Genomic DNA, 12,869 nt, shown 5'->3' on the forward strand with positions numbered 1-12,869 from the left:
TGTGCTTCGGGCAAACGGTGTCGGTGACACCTGAGAGAGACAGGTGTGCTGGCGACGGCAGTTTCTACTTCACGTCATATTCCGCCTTTACTAGTTTTGATCCTAAAACCTCAGTTAAAAATTCCAGTTAATAATTAGATATTTCACTTTCACTTTTTTTTACTAACCTAGTGACGTCACGGTTGGTCGTGACGTCACGAGTCAATGAAACAAGATCAAAGCACTACAGAGCAGGGATATGAATATTGAATAATGCCCAAATTTCTTGTAAATACATCAGACAGTAACATTTGCACTCAGTATTATATATAGAAACTTAACTGTTAGAAATGGCCAAGACATCAAGAGAGCAAGTAGTTTTTAAGATAAACGACATCCTGTCCAGTGAATCAGGCCAGTACCAGATAAAAAACTTCCTGGGGCAGGGTGTTTATGGAAAAGTGGCCGAGTGCATAAACCTTGGCACTAACGAGAAGGTGGCCGTGAAGATTGTGCGGAAATCCTTTGGCCCGGTTGGTCAAAGAGAGGCGAGGATGTTTGAAGAACTCGAAAAAAGCCTCGACCAAAACAAGAGTAACTTGATCAGATTAACTGAGCATTTTACATATCAGAGACATGTTTGTCTGGTGTTTGAGATGCTGGACATCAGTCTTTGTGATCTGGTGAGGAAGCGGTTTGATCGTCCACTGTGTTTGTCTGAGATTAGAGTAATCTCGCAGCAGATGCTGGTGGCTCTTAATGCCCTCAAGAGCATACGTGTGGTCCATTCAGACATCAAGCCAGACAATATAATGCTGGTTAATCAGAAGCTGCAGCCCTTCAAGCTGAAATTGATTGATTTCGGTTTGGCCGTTCCGGTTCCCAAAATAAGGCCTGGCTGCACCATGCAAGCCATCGCTTACCGCGCCCCAGAGGTCATTCTGGGCCTCCCATTGAATGAGGCTGTCGATATGTGGAGCCTCGGCTGCATTTTGGCTTACATGTACCTGGGCAGGCACCTGTATGCATTTCGGAGTGAATATGAGGTCTTGAAATTCATCGTGCAGACGCAGGGTCAGCCTGACGATCAACTGCTGAACGCTGGGATTCATACCTGGAAATACTTCAGCAAGGACGAGCATTCCCCCGGTGCTCCATGGAGGCTGATTAGAAGAGCGGAAGCACAAGAAGTCAACTTTTCTGACAATTTTACCAGTCTTGATGACGTGATGATGACCCGCGCAGGGGCGAAGAATGGTACTGAGGACAAACTGGCCTTTTTAAGCCTCCTCAAACGCATGCTGCGTGTGGATCCTAGTGCACGAATCACCCCAAGCGAAGCTTTAGGACACCGTTTTATCACAATGAAACACTTAGCTTCGGGCAAACGGCAAACCTGCAACACTTATGTGAAAGCAGCCTGTTTGACAATTAAGAACAGCCAACTGGATCAGCCGTCAGTGATATTCAACCAGTTTGTGACATCCAGCGAAGTGATAAGTTGTAATCAAGAATCTGCTACTGGTCTGGATCACCCACCTCCGGGTGAACAAGAGATCACTGCCAGAGTCGACTCAGGTGAGACCGCTGCTGTTGGCCCAAATCACAGGGCCACAGCCACAGCTGACAGAAACCCTGCTGGCAATGATGATGCACCACCAGCCACCGCCGGCTTACATGAAGCCGATAAGAAACCACCTGGCACAAATAAGGCACCTTCTGCTAATTGTCAGCCAGTTGGCATCAACAACGCCGATGAAGGAAGTCAAGTCAGAACCAGGAACCGGTGGTTCAAGAGACTCCGCAACTTCCCCAAGATGAATTTTGCAACTTGCTGCACAGCAGATGTTATTGAGTGAACAGAAATCACTTCATCATCTTTACACCATCTCTGCGTATTTCATTTTGACCGAGTAGGCAAAATAACAACAACAACCAAAAAAAAGAATCTGAAAATAAAGACAATGCATAAGATGGAAAATAAATAAATAAATAAAAACAGCACAATCAAACAATTAAAACTATCTCCCTTTGATGTTTTAAACCAGTTTAACATACAGTCAGAAAGAGCAACCAGCTGTTAACAATGGTTGATTTAAATATTGTGGTCAATCGCATTGAACCCTTTACTTTGGTCTAAGAGGATGAGAACTGAGACCTTGACGACAGTAAAAGTAAGCTAGAGTAAGACTGAAAAAAAATCATTCATTCATAACATGACATGAAAAATAAAAATAGTAGAATATAGGTAAAAACAGAAACCATAAAATGCATAAAATCAAGTAAAATACAAAGCAAAGCACAAAAGTTAAATTAAATTATATACATTTTAGTATATTGGTACATTTCATTGGTATATTTTATTGTTTACTGTTTGTATACATTTTAGTATATTTCAGCTGCTGTCGGTTCATTTCACTGGTATATTTTATTGTCTATTGTTAAGTATATGTTTATTGTCTTAGCATATTTTCATTTCTGGTATATTTTTAATTGCATTTACGAATATTTTTATTGCATGTTGGTTTATTTTATTCTAATGATTTCTTATCCATTTATTTACTGACAAAAGACAGTGAGTCATGGAGTCTATAGCTGCAGCATCGTTTGGTACCTCACAGGTGGACAGGTGTGGACAGTGTTGAGTAGCTGATCAGCAGAGGAGAATAATATGAATAATATTTCATATTATTCTCCTCTGCTGATCAGCTAGAGCAGCCCCCGTGTCCCTTTCAAAATTTTGAAAGGGACACGGGGGGCTACTGCCGGGGGAGCCATCTCTGTCAACATACATGATCATCTTTCACTGAGCAATGATTGAGGAGCTGTAATCACATTAAGTCTTCTGTGTGTACGTCTGTAATCAAGTTACCTGTATGTGCATGCATGTGTGTGTGTATGTGTGTGTATGTGTGTGTGTGTGTTCAGGTCAGAGGTTCAGGTCAGAGGTTGCCATGACAACTTGAGGTGGTTAGAAGCAGGCAGTATGCAGAGAGCAGGCAGTATGCAGTGAGATTTGGGTTCAGCAAACCTCCTGAACTAAAGCCTCCAGTGAGAGAACCGTACCTCCTATCAGAGTGTACTCATTTCTCCTACGTCAAAATGTTTTGTCTTTGTGGAGAAGTTGGAGGGGAGGACTGGGGAGGCTCTTCATCATGACATTTTGTGCTGCTTGTACTCCTGATTTGGAGTGTGAAAAACGCCACGTTAGCGTCAGAATGTCCGGAGGACATGTGGCTTGTAAAAAATGGCTCCTATATTTACCTTAGTGACTATAGGGCCAAAGAACCACCACCACGCCCACTCAGAAGACAGGAAGTGTATACCATTTCATGCCATTGGCGCAGCTTGTCAGGGCTTATCTTGTTGTTGGCAGCATGCATTCTGCCGGAAATGTATTCGACGAAGAAGAAGGCAGCTCTCAGTTGTCGCGTGATCAGCTGACCGAACAGATTGGTCTGTCGGTGGAATAAGCAGCTAGACACAAGCCGCAAAGGAGGATAATTTCTGGTTTTATTTTGCACGGAGGGAAAAGTTAGTCGATAAGCCTTTCACTAGAAGGAAATGATACAGTAGGACGGCTTTTTCTGGTACGTATATACGATTGTCAACAGTGTGTTTTGGTTCCGTTAGCCTTGTTGCTAACCCGGTAGTCGCGACATTGTAGGTGTACTTTAGCGTTAGCACTTCATAGATCACTGCACAGCTAATATTTCCTCCAACCGATCATTGACAGGTAGCAGGACGATAAGTTATCTGCAGAATTCTCCCCTGCTTGCTTCCTCCCAGATGTCAGTGACTGTCCTGCAGCTGGCTGCTTTAAATGCACCCCCCTTTACTCTCTAAACCTGGCTACGCAGCCTATAACCCCGAATGTAACGTTAGCGGTTAGCATGAATTACTCATAAGAAGCACCAAAGCACGACCCGTTGATGTTTTCACGTGAAAGTGTGTCCTCCTAATTCAGTCAAAGGGCCACTGCTGTTTCTGAGCCTGTCTTCGTGACCGGAATGTGATTCGTGACTCGTTGACGGTGTATTTGTGTATAACATAGAACAAACACGTTAATGTACTGATCTGACAGGTCCTAGTACGCGTTTACGGGGAGAAATGTTACTGTTATTGTCGGCTTGTTTACTGTGCTGTCTGTACACATAATAATGTGCTAACATGCTAAGCGTAAAATAGCATATTAACGTATGTGTTTAGCATCTTTAGCCGGCCATGGTGTAAACTGCTTGTCTTGGTGGAAAAATGTATCAACATATAAAATACATCAAGTTTTAGAAATGCCCCGCGATCCCGTCTGAACATTGAGCAACCGATGTGTATCAATAAACCGATCAATCAATCTATCCATCATTCTATGATATCTCTTTATAGGATCTTTCATACAAAATTGTCCGCTATAAGCATTGAAGCAATGGAAGACTGAGACACAGGAAAACAGATCATACATGGAAAGAATGAAATGAACATACATAGTGAAAATAAAAACAAAAACTGGATAAAAGCTACCACAAATAAGTCATGTAATGGCCATAAACCACAGGTAACATGTGACACTTTCAGCTCCTCTCAGGCTGATGGACAGGCTGCTCCAGTGGCTCGAATCATAACATTTGAAATGTGCCTCATATGATGGTTTTTGTTCTACACTTTGAGAAAACTGAAAGGCCTCCTTGAGACATTAAAACATGACAGATACTGCTGGTAGGTCAGTGCAAGACCATATCTTTTAGAAACTATTAAAATAGCTTGCAAATCATTACAAGTGGTGTAGTCCCAACCCCAATGTTTAGAAACATCATTCTACAGTGTGGTTAATGAACAGGTCTGCTTTATGGCAATGTTGAATTTGTAGAATTTTTTGCATCAAAGTGATGAAGATATTCTCATCAGGTAAGACTGTCAGGCTGTCTGAATGCAATTTTCTGGGCCATTTTTTCACAGTGGTGTTTGTACTGTAAATCTGGGTGCCTCAGCATTTTCACTGCATCTGTCTCACTGTGTCCCTCTGTCTCTCTAACTGTTGCTCTTTCCCTCCAGACAAATCAGCATAATGTCGGGGAACAGCTTGGTTCTGCCTATCGTGCTGTGGGGCCGCACGGCTCCCACCCACTGCATCAGCAGTCTGCTGGTGATGGATGACTTCAGCACCATCATCACCGGCTGCCATGATGGACAGATCTGCCTGTGGGACATGACACCTGAGCTGGAGGTACTGATGAGGGTGAAGGTGGTGGTGACGGTAGTGACTGTGTGCACGTTTGGTACTTATCTCTTACTTACTCTTCTTTTAACCTCCTGTTGGTCTTTGCTTCTCTTTTGTTCTGTGCTCAGATTTGTCCCAGGGCCATGTTGTTTGGTCACACAGCCTCCATCACCTGTCTGTCTAAAGCCAGTGCGTGCAATGACAAACAGTACATCGTCAGTGCATCAGAGAGTGGGTGAGTACGTTTTTAACACACACACACACACACACACACATATATCTATCAGAAGGTGATTGTTTGAACAGTTGTTTTTGTTGTACAGCAGTTGTTCAGATGTCTTCTACTTTGTTTCTTATTTTTTTATTGTTCTCACATTGATTTGTTTGTCTGTTTCTGTCTAAATTTGTGTTGTGTGTTGTGTCAATACTGACTTGTGACTGAAATACAGACGTAACCATTAATTCTTTCACATTTCAGTTCCTTAGATCATCTTTCATTCAATTTCTCTAAGTTGCAATCAGACAGTTTCATGTCATGTGTCTGATCAGTTTATTAGTGGTTGCAGCACTATTGAGGTATACAGAGGGTCTTATAAACAATATGGAAGGATTGAGTAGTTTAATGTCCTCTTATAAGAGTAGTCTATAAAGCACTTTGACCAACGTTTGTTCTTTTTAAATGTGCTCTATAAATAAACATACTTAACCACTTTAAGTGCTATCACTGTTAAATATTATTACAATGTTAAATCAACTTATTTTTTTATTTGTATTTATTTAACTGACACCAAATGTATTTGTCAGTTACCATAAATAATTAAAAAACTTAATCAAACAGACAAGATGATACACAACTTCTGAATACCTCAGAATGTAAAATCAGTTTAATTGCAGATCACTCCCTACTCATTCATGTCTAACTAACGTTTGTAATGTTTCCAGAGAGATGTGTTTATGGGATGTGAATGATGGACGTTGTATTGAGTTCACCAAGCTGGCCTGCGCCCACACCGGCATACAGGTATGACACACTGGCGTCCCTTGAATTGTCAAATACAAGCTGGTGCTCAAATAGAGGCTTAGTGTCACATAAACACAAACGAGTACAGGCCATAGATGGGTAAAAACCGCTGAGTGGTGTATGATTACCGTTATACTATCACTATTCCACCAGTACAAGTCATGTCATACTCACCACTCTGCTGCTCACACTTTGGCTTTTTAAATACTCTTTTCATTCACATCCTGCTGTCTTTTCATATTAAAGTCACAGCAGGAGAGGAAGAGGATTTACGCCACGGGCTGCTGGAAAGTTGAAAAGTGTTGTATTTTCATCAGATAGTGGTTATTTGATTGTGGTCAATTCCTCTCTGTCTCTCCTCCATGTTTCTCCTGCTCCTCTCTGGTTCACCAGTTCTATCAGTTCACCATTGGCACTCAGAGGGAGGGACGTCTACTTTGTAACGGCCATTACCCAGAAATCCTTGTGGTGGACGCCACCAGCCTGGAGGTCCTGTACTCGCTGGTGTCGAAGATCTCTCCTGACTGGATCAGCTCCATGAGCATCATCCGATCCCACCGAACACAAGGTGAGAGACACAGGTGGAGCTGGAAAAGAAGAGGGGATTAAACCGATGAGATTTGTTCCTCTAGAGGAGGAACAGAGGATAACCACACGTTTGTGACAGTGATGATAATGTTAATTACTATGAGCATTATTATTATTTTCTCTACCTTGTAGGCCTACTGATTCTTTGTGGTTAATTGATTGTAGATCGGTTCTTTCGATATTATGCGACCTATAATTAATGGATTGGATCATTTTAACAGGTCTTAATTCATACTATCAGTTTCAGTGCTGTGCTGAAAGCCTGTGTTTGTGCTTTTAAACAGTAATATAATAATTAATAATATCTTCTTTCAGATTCTCTCTCCAAGCATTGAGTCCTTTTTAAAAACATTTGTTAAACATTTAATCGTGTCATGAATATCTTCCACTCGTTCTTTTCATTTTGCACTCAGAACTGTACGACAATGAGAAAAAATGTCTAAAAGTGGCATTGATAACATCATGATCCCCACACTCATCATCTCATCATGGATCCTAGCTTGTCATCCGCCCTTGCCAAAAATGGGGCAAAAGGTTGATGGAACTGAAGCATGTCAGAAAAATGAGACTATGAGCAGAGATGTCACCAGTGCTTTCTGCTTCTAACTCGAACTTTCAGGTTAATGCTGACACACATGGTAGCATGTTAAATGTATGCAATGTCAATATGCTATCATGGAAACGGTTAACAGGCCGTGGTGTGTATGATAAACCATGCGGCGCTAACTTTGACTCAGTGCTCGTCTGTCTGTCTGTCTGTCTGTCTGTCTGTCTGTCTGTCTGTCTGTCTGTCTGTCTGTATAGAGGACACGGTGGTGGCAGTTTCAGTGACGGGGATTTTGAAGGTCTGGATCATCACAGCTGAGGTCAGCAAGATGCAGGTACACTGGCGTACAGATGTTTAAACAGTTCCTCAGTCATGTGTCAGACCTGAGCATGCTGCCGGACAAATCAAAGTGAACACAGCCCTTTACAGTTTGGCTGCTATGGAACGTTTTTATTTTTTACTTTAGCTCAGAATTGTATGTGAAAATACGTGGTCACTGTTCATACACTTAAAAAATAAATATGCTTTAAAAATAGTTTTCCACAGTAAAATTGAAATGTCAGGAAACAAATGAAAACAGATGTCCCCTGACACATTATTATTGTTTTTTCAGTCTCAGATTTTGATATGCTTATCAGCTCACGCTCTAATATTTGTGTGTGTGTGGTGTGTGTGGTTTGTGTGGTTTGTGTGGTTTGTGTGGTGTGTGTGGTGTGTGTGGTGTGTGTGTGTGTGTGTGTGTGTTCAGGACCTGGACCCTGTGTTTGAAGAAGAGTCCAAACCCATCTACTGTCAGGGCTGTCAGAGTATTTCCTTCTGTACCTTCACTCAGAGCAGCCTGCTGGTCGTCTGCTCCAAGTACTGGAGGGTAAGAACCTGTATTACCACGAAGCACTGGAGTACAGTACTGCATGGACCTGAAAGTTCAGCCCTTGCTTCACATATGTGTTTCAGGTGTTTGATGCAGGTGACTACTCGCTGCTCTGCTCAGTGGCCAGTGACAACGACCAGGCCTGGACCGGAGGAGAGTTCATCGCCGCGGACAAAGTCATCATCTGGACCGAAGACGGCTGCAGTTACATCTACAAGCTGCCCGCCAGGTAAACCCACTATCACCTGATGGCGTGAACACCACAGAAGAAGAGTACAGACTCACCATCATGTTCAGCTGAAGTCATGGGAGCTGTGCAAGCAGAGACATTATGAGACTTCCATGAGTCTTTGTGACTGTGTGTGTGTGTGTGTGTGTGTGTGTGTGTGTGTGTGTGTGTGTGTGTGTGTGTGTGTGTGTGTGTGTGTGTGTGTGTGTGTGTGTGTGTGTGTGTTCCTCAGCTGTCTGCCTGCTAGTGAACATTTCCGCAGCGATGTTGGGAAAACCAAAGAAGGCTCCATCCCTCCGCTGATCTACAGCTTTGCAGGCCACTCAGATAAACAGGTCAGTCCGCCGTCCGTCGCTCTGTCCAGTTATCAGTTCATCATAAACACATGTTACACTTTAAAACTCACCGGAGAGTTTGGAGCTGACATGAACTTGCTGAAATTTCCAAGCGTTTCATTTAATTTTCCACCACACATGATGGATGTTTCATGTTTTATCTAAAGGGAGCTACATAAAGACTTTTCCATGCCACATTGCAGTGTTCAACAAAAATATTAGAAACAAAGCTTTTGTCAAATATGTACATCACAAAATCAGAATTTAATGGTGTGGTTTGCCAGCGAGATGGAAACAGACGATGAGCTGAGGCGACCCCTAACGGGGAGCAGCCACGGGGAGAAGAGGCTTTTGTCATTTTTGTGCATGACAGTTTATATTACAAATATTTCAAAGAGATCGTTTCACAGAGTGCTCTGGTAGGCATGGAGCAGCTCAGAAAAGTGTCGACTGGACACTCCTGCTGCACATCAGAGAAACATGTTGCTGATGCTAAACAGCTGTAGTCTTTTTAGACATTTCTTTTTAAGGATATTGTGGTGTAATTGTGGTCTTACCTACTTACTCTGGACTTCACCTCAGTCTGTTTAAACTCTCTTTTCCCTCCAGTGATAGACAGTCGCTAATGATTTAGCTGTTTGAGGTACCGCTTTCCAGAGATATAACCCTGCTTGATCAGGGCTCTGTTGTTCAAACATGCGTTAAATAATTCAGCTAAAATGATGCTAGCTAATGTGATCCTGTAAATTGCTGCGCTGCAGTGAGCAGTAGCTGTGGGACATAAATGCATTTGTCATCTGTACTGGTAGCTGTGTGTCATTGTCCTGTGGTCGTGTGTTGGCCGTCTTACTGGGTTTTGTTCGTATTGATGGTGTTTTGTTTGATTTAGGATCACCAGGGCTCACATCAGGCACATTGATTAGACCTAGTCATTTTTAAAAGGTGAGAAGGAAAGAGTTGTAAAGTGAAAGTGTTACTTCTGTAATTTCCATCCTCTCAGAGGAGCTTAACAGACTTTTATAGTCATACTCTCTATAGAAGGCGTAGAGCGTAAAGCATTCACAGTTTAAGTACAGCCCCTCGTGAAGTTACAGAAGTGAAGATGTTACTGAACTGGAGGCACAACATGGCGGAAAAAATAGAATAGTTAAGAACAGCCGTGATGCAAAAACCAGAGGATAAGATCCTGAAAACAACAGTAACAACAGTATCTTAAGAAACACTTTGTGTGTTTTGGTCACAGCCTTCAGAATGCACTGTCAAAATGTAGCTACACAAGTCAATCCTTCCTCCATGTTCAGCTGTTGTCCCGATAAATTTGGTGTGATTTCCACAAGATTAACTCCATCAGTACAACAACAGAGTCATGTCATACACACCACACTGCGCCGTCTCTCTTGTCTCTTGTGTTCTACTTTGTTGTTTTTTCTGTCGTTGTTAAGCCGCAGTCATGAAACTCAACACCACACAGATGTTTCACATTGAAAGCCTTCCAGCAGCTCATTTCAGCTTTTATTTGAACAACTAGCAATATGCCGCACGTCCAAACCAAAGAGGGCAGGTGCTGAGCTGAAAGTGGGGAAATATTGAAATGAACAAATAAACAACTCACGCACCGCAGAGCTCTTAATGTCCACTGCTGGTGATTGTATCATGTGACTGTTTCTAATCTCTATAGACAGATGTCTGCATATGAACAGAATCTGTAGGCAAGGGACAAGATTTTGGTATGAGAAGTGTTCTGGTTTCTGTGTGTAGTCTGTTTGAAGTGCGAGTAGCATGAACCGTCACATGGGAGTGGGCTTTGGTCATATGCAGGTAAACAGTCCATGTGGAGTCCAAAAGAAGAGGAAAACACTGACAGATATGCAATGTCAGAAGCCGCCGGCTGTCAAGCTTTTCTAAAAATCTGTTTAAAAATATCTGTCTATATAGATTAGCTGAACTGTGAAGTTGTTGCCAAGTTTGAAAGTGAAGTTGCTAATCAGCTGATAACAATGAAGACAGGCATGGAGGAGAAATTGTTGATCTAGGGACGTCCACTGGCTCCACTGAAAGCCCTGAAACGTTGGCTGTTCCCCCCAGAGGCTAAACCATAGTCAGTGGTAGCTGATGGCTTCCTAGATTGAGCTGTATCATACACGTATCAAGATGGCATTGTGCACCGTCACTTGAGTCTGATGAAGAGCAGTCATGCTCGAAACGTCACCTAGGGCCAATTAATCGTGGACATTGGAGCCCTGCAGTGGGTGAGCAGGTATTTCAATTTAAACCTCTGCAGGACATGCCAAGTTTCATTCATGGTAACTTGAAGGCTATTGAAGGAAGAAAATCCTTTTGTTGCAAAAATGCTATTTTCATTTGCTTATTATATCAAAGGAAGTAGCTTCTGACACGACGCTGTTGGAATGAGTGCTCTGGACATGTACATTATGCTGAATTTACCATGTGGGCCATGAAAGAAGAGCTAAGTCATTAGTGACCAGCCTTGATTTGATTGTGCTGGCTATTATTCAAGACTCTGCATTATTTGAATACTAAATTTTGTTTGAGAATTTAATAAGCAGAATGAAAATGTACTAAATTTAACATTTTTGCTACTGCTGCTTACTAAGCTAAACCTAAGCTAAACAGTACCTTTTAGTCTTCAATGAGATGGTGACTGGTCTGGCTTAGTCCATGTGTGAGCCTGACTCTTGATGTTTTGTTTGTTCTATTTAGTTTCTAACCTTCAGTATGTTGTTGTCAGATGTGTATTTATAATTTTGTGTCCTGTAAGTATTTATTTGTTGTCTGTGCATTCTGTTATTTTTGTTGTTCTGTCCTCTGATGCTGCCCTCTCCTTCCTTTGACCTCCTCACTCCTCTCAGAGGGAAGGAGAAGGAGGTGAGGAGGAGGAGGTGGTTGTGGAGGTGATGTGCCTCCCTGCCAGCGAGTTCGACTTGGAGCTCTACACCCCAGAGCTGCTTTACCACCACCGGCCTATAGAGGCACCAGTAAGCCCCAGAAAATGCACACTGAAAGCCAAAGGCAGGAACAAGAAGGTTCACCTTCTTGGCTGAGCTGCAAAAGCTGCAATGGACATAATTATAGCATTTATACCAGTACCGTTTTAGTATCCTTTAGTTTAAAGATAATCTTTACAAACAAGACCCCATTAATTCCAAACTCATGCCATTTTGCTCGTTTTAAACAAAATCAGCACAAATGTTCACATGAGTGTATGCAAAATGGTTAAAGTTAGATATCAGCCAATGAAAGTAAAGCATTATCCAGTTTTAAAGGACCATTCCAGTGATTGAGTATGTTTTCGCCCACTGACTACAAATTGTTCTTCATATTACTGACGAATATCAAGAATTTGAATGTGTCCTGTACTCATGGGATATTTGTAAAGTTAAGCCCAGAAGACAAGCAATGAGCAAACCATACACAGATGGACAAGGGCAGATTGCTTGGTTTTTGTTTCTTGTATTAGAAAATGTTGCTGTTCAGCAGCCACTCGACTCTTAGAAGTCAGATCATTCTTGAATGCGGCATTTTTCTTTACAGAATTTCCTGCTGCAAACATATTAGAGTATGAGAACAAACTGACAAAACATTAGTGCTGCAAATACATTTTGTCATTATCACTGAATGTCACTGTTATTCATTATTATTCATTGGTTAAATGTTTAATCTATAAAAAGTCAGACAATTGTGAAAAATGCCTCCAAACCACCCTAAAGCCCAAGAACCTGTCTTCAGATGTCTTGTTTTGTCTTTCAGCAGTCTAAAACCCAAAGATTCTCGTTTTACAATGATGTCAGACATAGATGAGGAGTAAATCCTCACACAGGCTGAAATCAGGGAATCATTAATGACTAAATGATTAACTGGTTATTAGAATTGTTGGTGACAAGTTGTCTGCCAGGTAAGTGATTGAGGCATCGTCTTCATGATCACTTTTATGAGTCTATTTCAATGATTTAATCTAATATTACTAAATGTTGACTGTGATAGATTATAGATTATAAAAAAACAGTGGTGTGGTCCTTTTAAGTGAGGTTGGTGTCGGGTATAGTTGGGTGAAAGAGTTAAGATC

General features: G+C 41.8%; 2 protein-coding genes across 4 annotated transcripts in view; both read left to right on the plus strand.

The window, feature by feature from the left end:
* The first annotated feature begins 329 nt into the window (after positions 1–329).
* Positions 330–1,838, plus strand: LOC121623379 (homeodomain-interacting protein kinase 3-like). The gene has a single exon (XM_041960651.1). It carries the CDS (start codon positions 330–332, stop codon positions 1,836–1,838), a length of 1,509 nt encoding a protein of 502 aa, XP_041816585.1.
* Positions 1,839–3,430: 1,592 nt separating this feature from the next.
* Positions 3,431–12,869, plus strand: part of LOC121622953 (WD repeat-containing protein 7) — a 106,294-nt gene continuing 96,855 nt past the window's right edge. For 2 of the 3 annotated variants that reach the window (XR_006007807.1, XM_041960037.1), the window contains exons 1-9: positions 3,431–3,569; positions 5,029–5,200; positions 5,323–5,429; positions 6,137–6,215; positions 6,609–6,783; positions 7,608–7,684; positions 8,099–8,218; positions 8,305–8,450; positions 8,683–8,785. Coding sequence is in view for 2 of the 3 variants with exons in the window: in XM_041960037.1 (XP_041815971.1) it covers positions 5,042–5,200; positions 5,323–5,429; positions 6,137–6,215; positions 6,609–6,783; positions 7,608–7,684; positions 8,099–8,218; positions 8,305–8,450; positions 8,683–8,785 (966 nt within the window). In the remaining variant the exon portion in view is untranslated. The remainder of the gene's footprint in view (positions 3,570–5,028; positions 5,201–5,322; positions 5,430–6,136; positions 6,216–6,608; positions 6,784–7,607; positions 7,685–8,098; positions 8,219–8,304; positions 8,451–8,682; positions 8,786–12,869) is intronic. The other variant, XM_041960038.1, reaches the window with a different exon arrangement.

The sequence above is a fragment of the Chelmon rostratus genome, chromosome 19, assembly GCF_017976325.1.
Source record: "Chelmon rostratus isolate fCheRos1 chromosome 19, fCheRos1.pri, whole genome shotgun sequence".
NCBI lineage: Eukaryota > Metazoa > Chordata > Actinopteri > Chaetodontiformes > Chaetodontidae > Chelmon > Chelmon rostratus.

Excerpts from the sequence above, each read along its gene's own strand:
- LOC121623379 (XM_041960651.1), top strand. The coding sequence starts at position 330 with ATGGCCAAGACATCAAGAGAGCAAGTAGTTTTTAAGATAAACGACATC.